The sequence below is a fragment of the Mesoplodon mirus genome (genome assembly GCF_964341445.2).
Source record: "Mesoplodon mirus genome assembly, chromosome: 13".
NCBI classification, from domain to species: domain Eukaryota; kingdom Metazoa; phylum Chordata; class Mammalia; order Artiodactyla; family Ziphiidae; genus Mesoplodon; species Mesoplodon mirus.
The window spans coordinates 67,145,553-67,157,953 of NC_138989.1; the positions used below are offsets into that span (position 1 = coordinate 67,145,553).

At 36.6% G+C, this 12,401-nt stretch overlaps 1 protein-coding gene across 2 annotated transcripts in view; it reads left to right on the plus strand.

Annotated features, from left to right (window-relative positions):
* Positions 1-12,063, plus strand: part of SMAD4 (SMAD family member 4) — a 57,201-nt gene extending 45,138 nt beyond the window's left edge. Inside the window, exons 11-12 of one of the 2 annotated variants that reach the window (XM_082639983.1) lie at positions 5,694-5,832; positions 7,320-12,063. In XM_082639983.1, the coding sequence (XP_082496109.1) occupies positions 5,694-5,832; positions 7,320-7,531 (351 nt within the window). In that variant the 3' untranslated portion in view covers positions 7,532-12,063. Of the gene's footprint in view, positions 1-5,693; positions 5,833-6,361; positions 6,470-7,319 lie in introns of those variants that run through there. The other variant, XM_082639984.1, reaches the window with a different exon arrangement.
* The last annotated feature ends 338 nt before the right edge of the window (positions 12,064-12,401 follow it).

Genomic DNA, 12,401 nt, shown 5'->3' on the forward strand with positions numbered 1-12,401 from the left:
AATATCCATTTTTGTTGTATTAACTAAGATTTAAAAATAGTTATTTCTGTTTACTAAGTATATTGTTCTTCAGAAGCGTCTTCTTATTAGCCAGAAAGAGATGCAAGTTTATCCTAAATCTAACCATTGGCCTTTTCTTCATTTACTAATTTTTTGGGCCGCAGTAACTAAAGTTTAGGTTGTCAGGTAGATTTTCACCAGAGATCATGTTACTGGGGTGAATTGCATACAGATACATGAACCCTTGGAAGGAGTGCCCTTACATTGGGGAGTCCACATGGGGGAATCCATCCCTACCCCCAATACACATACATACACACAAACACATTTTTTTCTTTTTAGTTAAAATGAGGAAAACATAGGTTTGAAGAACCATTCTTTCATTTTATAAACCAAGAAGCTAGGACTAAATTGTATTTTTTTTTTCTCCTAAGATGTTGATTTTTTTTTTCCTGCTTCTCTCATGATATAGCAGTCACCTTATATTTTTGAAAACCTGATGTAACAACATGGTATTTTACAAGCTTTAAATGGAGCAAATGTTTGAATTCTCTTTAAGTGGCATTGCTCCTTTGCTTTCAAAAGTAAGATCTGTTTTGTTTGTGTTGCTTAAGCAGTAGACACTCAGGTTTTTTAAGAGCTTTATTGAGATACTGAGATAATTCACATACCATATAAGTCACCCATTAAAAGAGTACAATTGAGTGATTTTTAGTGTATTCACAGAGTTGTGCAACCATCACCACAATCAATTTTAGAACATTTTCTTCACCCCAGAAAGAAACCTTGTACCCTTTAGCTGTTACCTCCCAACACCCCATTTCCCCCAGCTCTAGACAACCACTTTTTCTCTATATAGATTTGCCTACTCTGAACAATTTTTATAAATGGAATCGTATAATGTGGTCTTCTGTGACTTCTTTCACTAAGCATAATGTTTTCAAGCTTCATCCATGTAACATATATCTGTACTTCATTCCTTTTAGGGCTGAATAATTCATATACCACATTTTGTTTATCCATTCATCAGTTGAGGGACATACGAGTTTCTACTTTTTGGCTATATTATGAATAATACCGCTATGAACATTCATGTACAGATTTTTGTGCGAACATTGTCTTCATTTCTCTTGCATATACCAAGGAGTGGAATTGCTGGATCATAAAGTAACTCTGTGTAACTTTTTAAGGGACTGCCAAACCGTTTTCCAAAGTGGCTGTAGCATTTTATATTTACAGCAGCAGTGTATGAAGTTTCTGATTTCTCTACACTGTCACGAATACTTGTTATCTGTCTTTTTTTTTTTTTTTTTTTTTTTTTTCCTTTTTTTGCGGTATGCGGGCCTCTCACTGTTGTGGCCTCTCCCGTTGCGGAGCACAGGCTCCGGATGCGCAGGCCCAGCGGCCATGGCTCACGGGCCCAGCCGCTCCGCGGCATATGGGATCCTCCCAGACCGGGGCACGAACCCGTATCCCCTGCATCGGCAGGCGGACTCTCAACCACTGCGCCACCAGGGAGGCCCTATCTGTCTTTTTGATTTTAGCCATTCTAGAGGGTGTGAAGTGGTATCTCGTTGTGGTGGTTTTTGATATGCATTTCTCTTATGATGATGAGTCAGGTTTGTTTTTGAACACATATATGTTAGGGACAGGGGGCAGGCTGTGTTTCTAAACCACGGCTGGACTAGGTTGAAGGTTATTATGATCCCACTTAAATTTATTCCCAGTTACTATATATCATGATTCTTACTCCAGGTCAGATTACTTAGCGAGTCCTTAAAGCAGTCTTATATTCAGATGCCCAGTATACCACCAACACAATTATCTGTTTCTCTTTCTGGATTACTATTTCTTGGTGTTGATTTCAACAGAGTACTGTAATTGAGCCTTATAAAGAAGAATGCCAAAATTTGACTCCTGGTTGAAAGAGAATATCCTGAAGATGTTGACAGTGATCTTTATAAGACACTCACCTTTGTTAAATAATAAGTTTGTAATAAACTTATATGAGAGTAACCACAGGAAATGTGTTTAAATAAATGAAATCAGAGGTAAATTGTTGATTAGCCCAGGGGTGGTGATCAGAAATATGTTTTGGGTCTGAGCCAAAAAGAATATTTAAAACCTTTGGTTACTTTGAATTGTTTTTATCAACAACTCAGTCAAATTTTGAAAGGAAGATGGTTGCATTTCAATGAAAGCCTTAATTTTACTATCCAGTATAACAGGTGAAACCTATTATGGTATAGACAGAGTATACAGTGAGGAGGCTGCCTGAGTCTTAGTTAGCAGTGTAGCCAATAATTATGTCTTTTGGTGTGGGTGCTGTAATTACATAAATAACCCATGTGGAAAGAAGGTTTGCTGAGGTGCTTAATGAATCATTTTTACTACATCTGCAAATAAAAGTTTTAAAATTTCATCTTTGTGGTTAATATGTGCTCCTGGTGTTAGCATAGATTTAGATTAAGACAATCGTAATTATGATTGTTTATAACATTGTAAAGAACCTATGTGTGAATATCTCTTGGTTATTTTTAATAACTCATGGTGGAGGTAGGGATATGTTGAGAACATATTTGAACCCTGGGAATTTATAAGTAAGCTGTATTCCCTCCTCCCGGGCCATACTAGGTTAATGATGGTTAAAAAAATTTTTTTAAGTGGTTGTAAAGACCTAAATGTAAAAAATAAACCTCTTAGAGAATAACATAGGAGATGACCTTGGGTATGGCAATGACTTTTTAGATACAACATCGAAGGCAGGATCCATGAAAGAAACAGTTGATAGGCTGGACTTCATTAAAATTAAAAATGTCTGCTCTACGAAGGACAGTGTCAAGAGAATGAGATGATTAGCCACAGACTGGGAGAATATATTTGCAAAAGACACATCTGCTAAAGGACTGTTATCGAAAATATAGAAAACACTTAAAACTCAACAGTAAGAAAACAACCTGATTAAAAAATGGGCAAAAGACCTGAATAGATGGTTCAGTGAAGAGTATACGTTGATAGCAAGTAAACATATGAATAGATGTTCAAGTTCATATGTCATTAGGGAATTGTGAATTAAAACAACAGTGAGATACCACTACATACTAGTAGAATGGCTAAAATCCAAAACACTGACAGAACCAAATGCTGACCAGGATGTGGAGCAACAGGAACTCTCATTCATTACTGGTGGAAATGCAAAATGATACAGCTACTTTGGAAGACAGTTTGGTAGTTTCTTACACAGCTAAATGTATTCTAACCATATGATCCATCCGTCACACTCCTTAATATCTACCCAAATGATCTGAAAACGTATGTCCACACGAAAACCTACACGCGGATGTGTACAGCAGCTTTATTCACAGCTGCCAAAAATTTAGAAGCAACCAACATGTCCTTCAGTAGGTGAATGGGTAAATAAACTGTGGTACATCCACAGAGTGGAATGTTATTCAGCATTAAAAAGAAATGAGCTATCAAGTCATGGAAAGACATGGAGGAACCTAAAATGCATATTACTGAGTGAAAGAAGCCAATCTGAAAAGGCTACATACATGTTGTATGACTCCAACTCTGTGACATTCTGGAAAAGGTGAAACTATGGAGACGGTAAGAAGATGAGTGGTTTCCAGGGTTAGAGAGGAGGGAAGAACTCATTGGCAGTGCACAGAGGATTTTTAGGGCAGTGAAAGTACTCTGTATGGCACTACAGCGTTGGATACGTGTCGTTACACATTTGTCTAAACCCATAGAATTATAAAACCAAGAGTGAACCCTAATGTAGCCTGTGATTTGGGGTGATAACGGTGTGTCAGAGTAGGTTCATCCATGTGGCAGGGGCACCACTGTAGTGCGGGGCGTTGACGGTGGGGGAGGCTGTGCTTGAGTAGGGGGGCAGAGCTCGCTTTACTTTTTACCCAGTTTTATCGTGAGCCTAAAACTGCTCTAAAAAAACAAGGTTTGTTAGTTTCTTTCTTTAAAAAAAAGTGGTTGTAGAGCTATTTGGCGTTTCAAATATTTGAGTCCCACTTTGTACTGTGCTCGGTGATGCCTTCTAAGAGGTCAGAGAGCCCAGTGGAAAATTTCAGAATCTAATGGACTCTTGGGAATCTTGAAAAAAACAGTGGTTTTTGTTCTGGGCATTGCGGGATTTCTGATTTCCAGACCTGACTTTGTCATGCTTTCTGTTCTGAAGCCTTTTAGGACTGATAGTTTGGTCAGGTAATAAATACATCTATATGTGACAGATTTCTATCTCCTCAGAGAATGGGATAGTCTAAGTTTTGTCCATCATTGATGCCGGAAGATTGGCATTGAGTAGAGAAATAAGTAAATAGGAATGTGGTTTGCTGTTTGGAGAGGGTTCTCTTGTTTATTGTTGTTGTATGCTCTTATGTTTCATGTAAATATCATGGCTAAAGACAGAATTTTTTCAGGCATCTGAAAACTAATGGTTTCGGTTCCAAACCTGTTGTTTATCTGATAAAGTACTATGTTATGCATTCTTTGATTTCTTTTATTGTCAAGGATAATTATGCTTGCTTATATTTGGGTTTTGTGCATACTAGAAGGATTTTTTTTAATGTAATTTACTCTTGACAAAGGAATATAGGCACATGGTTCAGAAATTAAAATGATATAAAAAAAGTGCATTGAGCAGTCTTGCTTCTACTCCGTCCTTGTCTTGCAACTTCTAAGATGATCACTCTGCTTGTGTAATCTTCCAGTGCTTTAAAAAATGCCAGCCCTTGGCATGGCTGATAAAGAACATTGAAATTACTTATGAACTCCTTAACTTATCCTGAAAGGTCAGTGGCTACATGGGAGGCCAAAAATAAAATAAAATATAATAAATAACATTTATTGACAGCTTACTGTATACTATGCCAAGTTTATAACAACCTTATTAAAAAGCATGTACACTTAGCATTCCCATTTTATAAATAAGAAAATTGAGGCCTCAGAGAGGTTAAGAAATTTAACCCATGTAGGTAGCAGGTATCAGTGATAGGATTCAAAGCTAAGCATTTTTTTTTTAATCACGAGCATACAGAAAGTAATGAGAAACTAGTTAATGAAATCCCATGTATCTGTCACTGAGATTCAGTAGTTGTTAAGATTTTACATTTACTTGATCTATTCTTTTTCCTCTGTTTCTAAAGTATTTTAAAACAAGTCCTAAGTATCATGTTATTTTGCTCCTATGGATTAAAGTGTGCATCTCTGAGAAATGTAATTGTTTTCTTTTATAGTGACAGTGCCTTTTGTTCACTCCTCCAAATAGTTAGAATGATAAAGAAAAGAAGTTGGCCATATGACCTAGGCCATCGATTCAGCCTAAAGAAAACTCTCAGCAATTTGGTTATGAAAGGGAGGGATGATTTCTTAACTGTTCATTTTACACAGTGGTGTGGTTTTTCACAAGGACAATAATGGCTGCCCCACACTGATCTCTAGATAAAGGATACAGAGAGCTGTGGCAGCCAAAGCTGTCCTCATAGTGAAATGTGCCTTTTGGTGAGCTTCAAGTCACCTTTCCTAAGAACTACATATACATAAAAATTAAAATTTTGAATTCTTTAATTCTGAGAGTTCAATCAAGCTATGAGGTTTAAATAAATTGTGCATTGGTTTTTGATGTGTTGAATATTTTCTGCTGGACTCATGGCATGAGACTTATACTTTTTTTTAAGGTCTTTGATTTGCGTCAGTGTCATCGTCAGATGCAACAACAGGCAGCTACTGCACAAGCCGCAGCAGCTGCCCAGGCAGCAGCCGTGGCAGGAAACATCCCTGGCCCGGGATCAGTAGGTGGAATAGCCCCAGCTATCAGTAAGTATACTTTTGATTTTTTTTTTTTTAAGTGTAATAGTTGGCGTTTTATCTCGACTCAGTTGATTAGTTACTTTAAGCAATAATAGAAATTAAAGTTCTTTTTACTGGGATAACATTTTTGAATTTGTAAACAAAAAAAAGAGAAGTGTTCTTCTGTAATAGTTGCCCTTTGTCTAGGACCCTGTGTTCATTCTTTTTGTATCAAAAAAGGGAGTATGGGATAAAGGAGAAAGGGGGTTATTATATTATATTGATCAGTCTCCCCTTTTTTTTGCTGATGCTTTTAATTCTTGCCTCACCAGCCAGGGTGGGTTGAGATCACTGACATGCTTTGCTTTATTCTAGAAGGAAAGCATATTTCAGTTTCAGAGTTAGGCACCTCTCCAGTTTTTTCTTAAGTATGCTAAGCATGGAGAGAAAACTAAGTGAGGGTGGTATTTTGGTAACTTGTAGACTTTTTTTTAATTTTAGGGTAAAATTGAACTGTGTGCCAGGTTTCACACTGATGGGGAATTTTTTACTGCAGAGTTAAACTCCTGACTATAGACTTTTATGATGGAAACACGTGGCACCCATCTTCCACGTCTGAAGGCATAACTAGTGATTCATTCAACCCCTGTTCTTAACCTCTTCAGTGTGGTAAGCAAATCACACTGGCTAAGAAAACTGCAGTGGCCCTGCAGGTTTCTCTACAGTACATAACAAATTCCTCCCATTAGTTTCATTGTAATATTGATGAATGCAGATTGACTATATGACTGTATGTTCTGACTGGAAAATTAGATGCAGAGTCTCCGTTGTGACTTGTGTTCAGGAGTTTACAATTTAGAGGTAGATAAGGCATACTCATTTAGAAAATTTTATTTTTTTAAAGATTTGGGCATCTAAACCATTAATTTGCTAGTTTTGATGTTATAAACATGCTTTTACTAAAGAATCCAGAACTATTATTAAATTTTTCATTCTCATCTACTGCACCCTGTTGAGTAATTACATATTATCTCTGTTACATTGTGAAACTGAGAGACAGACATCATCTGGGTCATCCAAGAAGTCTTAGTGGAACCAGGACTGTTAACTGTCTCATTATTAGTCATGTCGTACGCTGAACTAGACTGTTTAGACAGACAGTAAGGTTCTTAGAACCAATCTGTAGACATGCACTACCTCTTAAAAACAAGTTGTTTTTTATTCCTTCACCTCCACTTCTAAAGAGAAAAACAGGTGGGGTGTTGGTGGATTGTGGTAATTCATAATTGATGGTAGCTAGAAGACCCATGTGGAATGTAGATGGTCTTTACCAAAAGTTTTCAGTCCCTGTTGATAAAGTATAGATCTACACTTACTTTTTGGCACCTTGACAGAGAAGTTATATGCTGGGGAGAATGAAGTAAAGAAAGCTGATCACCTTATTAATGTAAGATTTAGGGAGGATGGGAAGAGATCAGCTGTCCCTCTGACGTCATCCAAATCTTTTCTGTTAGGTTTGTCAGCTGCTGCTGGAATCGGTGTTGATGACCTTCGTCGTTTATGCATACTCAGGATGAGTTTTGTGAAAGGCTGGGGGCCTGATTACCCAAGACAGAGCATCAAGGAAACACCTTGCTGGATTGAGATTCACTTGCACCGGGCCCTCCAGCTCCTAGATGAAGTACTTCACACCATGCCTATTGCCGACCCACAGCCTTTAGACTGAGGTCTTTTAACTTAATGTTGGGGCCCTTAACATTATCAGGATGGTGGACTATAAAATGCAATCCTGTTTATAATCTGAAGATATATTTCACTTTTGTTCTGCTTTATCTTTTCATAAGGGGTTGAAAAATGTGTTTGCTGCCTTGCTCCTAGCAGACAGAAACTGGATTAAAACAATTTTTTTTTCCTATTTAGAACTTTTCAGGCATGGCTCAGAGCTTGAGGATCAGGAAAAACACATTCTTATTAAATCTTCACCAGTTATGTATGAAGGAATCATTCCAATGCTGGAAAATTTAGCCCTTTAAAATGTTTTAGAGCCTTTTATATGCAGAACATTGATATGTGTGTTATTCTACAGAATAAATTCAATATTGCTGATTTTAAAGGCAGAGAAGTTCTCAAAGTTAACTCACCTGTGTTATCTTGTGTGTGAGTTGTTATTGTTGAACATACTTTACTCCAAAATATTGTGCCATGTGGGTGAGTTAATTTTACCAAGAGCAACTTTACTCTGTGTTTAAAAAAGAAGATAGTAATGTATTATAACCTTTTATGCAAATGTTTTTTTCACGTTAAACTAGTGAAGATGATTTCAATTCAGATTGTCTTGCGACTTCAATTTTTCTTTTGCCAAGGCAAAACACTAATCTCTGTATATTGAGAATTCCTTAAAATTACCAAAGGAATATCATTTAAAATTACATTTGTTATCTTTGTTGGATAACTATTTATCATGAAATCTACTTTAGCCCTGTTAAACAGTAGATGTACTCTATATTTCTAGGCACAGGGTTGGTTACTAAGAAGCCTAGAGGAGGAATTTCTTTCCTTCATTAACATAGGGAAAGGTTTTGTATTTTTAAAAACACTAAAAGCAGTGTCACTCCATCTAGTATCTTACCGTTCTGCAAAGGTGGCAGTGCTTAAACTAAATAATGAATATTTTGGAAACTGCTAAATTCTGTGTTAAATACAGTGCAGAATAAGGGAAACATTACCGTTCATAATAGGTAGTTTGGATATTTTTGTACTTGATTTGATGTGTGACTTTTTTTTCGTATACTGTTTAAATCATGTATGTTATGACATTGTTTAAAATTCAGTTTTTGTATCTTGGGGCAAGACTGCAAACTTTTTTATACCTTTTGGTTATTCTAAGCCCTTTGCCATCAATGATCATATCAACTGGCAGTGACTTTGTATAGAGGATTTAAGTAGAAAAGTTGCAAATGTATTGACTGTACCACAGATACAATATGTATGCTTTTTACTTAGCTAGTAGCATAAATAAAACTGAATCTCAACATGCAAAGTTGAATTCTAGGTTTGATTTTTAAGTTTTTTTTCTTTTGCACTTTTGAGTCCAACCTTAGTGGCAAGACACCTTCTACTAAATGACAGGCAAACAAGCCAGTACTATTGGGCAGCTTTGGTTTTTTTCTCCCACTCTACCAGGACTTCCCTATGGATATTGTGTATCAAGTGTAGGGTTGGTTATTTTTTTAACTTTTATTTTACTGTAGCAAAACTAGGCCTGATTGTCTATAAGATAAGTAGGTTGTCTACAGGATAAATAGTGTGAAATAAATCAAGGATTATCTTTCAGATGTTTTTGCTTTCTTCATGGAGGGCCTTTCTAAGTGTAATAAGATTATTTCAGGTGTATTACAAGTTTGAGACATGAGAAACACTTAATGCATGATAGTCATCCTTATATCAACTTAAATCAACAAATCTTCTACTTCTTTGCTTAGGTCTTCTTAGTAAGACCATCCTAGAAACCACTGAGTTTGCTTATTGCTGTGATTTAAACATATCTTGATCCAAGCTGCTTGTATTTTGTTTTTTAAAATAACATTTCTACCAACTCATTTATACTCTTGAGTACTTACAGATACTTCTGTTAAAGACCTAATCTTAATCTGTAAAGTTTGGTGATTTTACGTTTTATTGGCAGATTTTTTAAAAGGTATCTTCATTCTCTAGAAATTTTTTACTTAGATCTGTTTTATTGTGAATGAAGAATAGGAGCAAGAGGAGAGAGTTTTAGGATAACAGATTTTAAAAATCGAGGTTATTAGATTAGAACCATAAGCATGCTATGATATAATCCGTTGCCCCTATTCTACTTTAAAGAAGGTTTACATGTTTAATCATCTAGGGAAAGTATTGTGGAAAATACTTGCTAAGTAGTCTGTCTTTCAGGCCAAGCCACCCACTTTGGTTTCCTTTTGCAAAGAGCCATAAAAATACGACAAGTACATAGAAGTACTTCTAGTTATTAATTGCTTTATACTTGTGCCTAGGTTCAGTCACATGCTTTTGAGAAAACATCTAGTATATTATAATCAGTTATTTCTGAGGGCTTAGTTGTTGAACAGTATTTACGTTTCTTAGAGGTAGTCATCTTTGATGAGTAAGACTAAAAGAATCACAGTGTTTAAGATTTTATGGCTATTTTAAGAGTAGAATAGTGTCCACAGTTCTTGGAATCTGATTGCTCTGAGTATATGGTTCTAGGTGGGTTTTCTCTAGCTAGTTCATATCTCAGAGACTCTCAGAATATTGAGTTTCAGTGGAAGCTGAGAGAGAGGTGAACCAGGTTTGTACCTTTATAATCAATCCAGTATGAGGCCCATTCCACTTTTGTCTAGTGCCTTTCAGTGCATTATCAAAGGGAAATCCTTAAATCCAAAATGGTGTTGCCTTTATTTTCCAGGGAGTAGATTCTTTTGTGGGATATAGTCTGTCATTTTTTATAGTATACTACCCCTGGTATACAAAGATAATGATAATAAATCACTGCCATATAACCTTGTTTTTCTAGAAGCATGGCTCGTTTGTATTGACCTAACAGGCAAATAGGTTGCCTGTCCCATTCCTCCTGTAAACATTGTAGGTTTACAGGTTGAGTGACCTGGCTTAGGGATAACCATACTCAGAATACCCAAATAAAATGAACACACATGAGCTGTGTTGTATTTCAAAGTTAAAAATCCACTTTCGTGTGGAAGGGTGTAGTGTAGAGAGGGGGTATTTGTAATAGAACATTGAAGGCAAGATAAAATGTCCTGTCTTCCAGATGATAAATATCTTATTTCAAAAGTTTATTGCAGTTGTCTTTTTGACCATGCCCGTCTGAAGAAGGGAAATTTTACATGTTCCATGGTGCTCCTTAAGTATATGTGGAGGTTAAAGAATATATGGTGAAGTATTTCGATTCCTGGTTTGGTGGTAACTAGTTAGTAGTTACTAGCTGTTATGCAAAATCAGGTTAGTTCAGAACCTCTTTGAGAGCCTTTTGGAAGAAGAAGTTTTATTCTCAGTAAGGCAGAATAATCCTTTTTGTTGATAGTTTCTATAGGTTGCTCCCTCCATCATTGAGTCATTTTACTGGCATTTAATAATAGCAGATTGGGAAAATGGTGAATTTTAGGTTACTGGGGTAAATGAGTATATGAAAGCAATTACCTGTATGTAAAGTCAGTTAACAACTCTTGTGGATGGGGTTTGGCCAAGACTAGCAGATAGAAGAAATGCTTTTTTTTTTCCTTCCTAAAGGCAGAACCCATTGTTGCGGATAGCTGTCTGTAAATAATCACCTAAGTCCTCCTTTGCAAGATCATTGAAGATGGGGTATGAGAATCTCGTGTGCAACCTTTCTATTTTTTCCTCACAACTAGATAATTTCTTTTCTCCTAAGATATATCAGGAAGGATGTAAAAAGTTAGTGGCCTTATTCATAGCATCCTCAGGCCCAGCCTTGTCTGTAAGCACTTGTCCCAGTGTTGCTAGGTTGTTTATCTTATTTATCTGGTATCACTGTGGAATGGAATTTTCTGCATAATCCAAACTTGCCTTATTTAAGCAGTAAAACTTTTTTTACTTTGGCCATTTTTTTGGGTGGAGTTATTTGATATGTATATTAGAGAACATACTAGATACAGTGTTTCTTTGTGCCTCCTGTCTTGTAGACTTTAGAGGCTGCTAAGACATGTGGGACATTTAGTTTTACCTGCACGAAATGGTCGCAGACTCCTATGGTTTGGAATGTTTGGTTTTGTTATACTCCCCCCCCTCCCCCTTTAATGACAGCAACCACTTCCTGTGTGTTACTAGTATACCTCCCCTTAGTTCCTTCTTCCCTTTCTGATACATTTTCCCGACTGGGCAAGGAAGCCAGATAACCATACTTATTAGAACTTTCTTTAAAACACCAGGGCAAACTGGGACAGGACCCAAGGAAGTTTCCTGTAAAGTATTGAAAAGAACTTCACTGCTTTGGCATTTGATATCAGTTTGACTGCTTAGTGTGCTTCCTGATTCTTGCTGAGTTTCAGGTAGTTCAGATAGAGAGAAATGAGTCATATTCATAATTTTCCCCTTTGAAAGGTTTTGTTGCTTCCACTTGAATGCTGCTCAAACAAAAACTGGGGTTACAAGGGTTGGTTACTAAGTTTGCATCAATAGCCAGAGGCAATACCATTGCCTAGAGGACACCAGCAAAAAAAAAAAGCAAAAAAACAAAAACCTTGGAAAATGAGGGGGTCATTTTTGTTTTGTTTCGGTGTCCCCTTTTTGAGTCCTATCTTCTGGCCTTCCTCCTCTATAGATATTTTTGACCTTTAGGTGCCTTTATGAGAATTGAGGGTCTGATATCCTGCCCCAAAGAGTAGCTAAAGTGATTGCTGATGTTTTCAGGGATTTTAACATCAGACTTGAATGAGTGAATGAACCTTTTTTTCTTTTCCTTACATCATCTTTTTTTTTTTTTTAATGTAGGAAGAACTAAGGAGAAAACTCCAGTGAAGACAATCATTTCTCTCTATTGATGCGGATAATTTTCAGTTTGTTTCAGATGCTTTCTC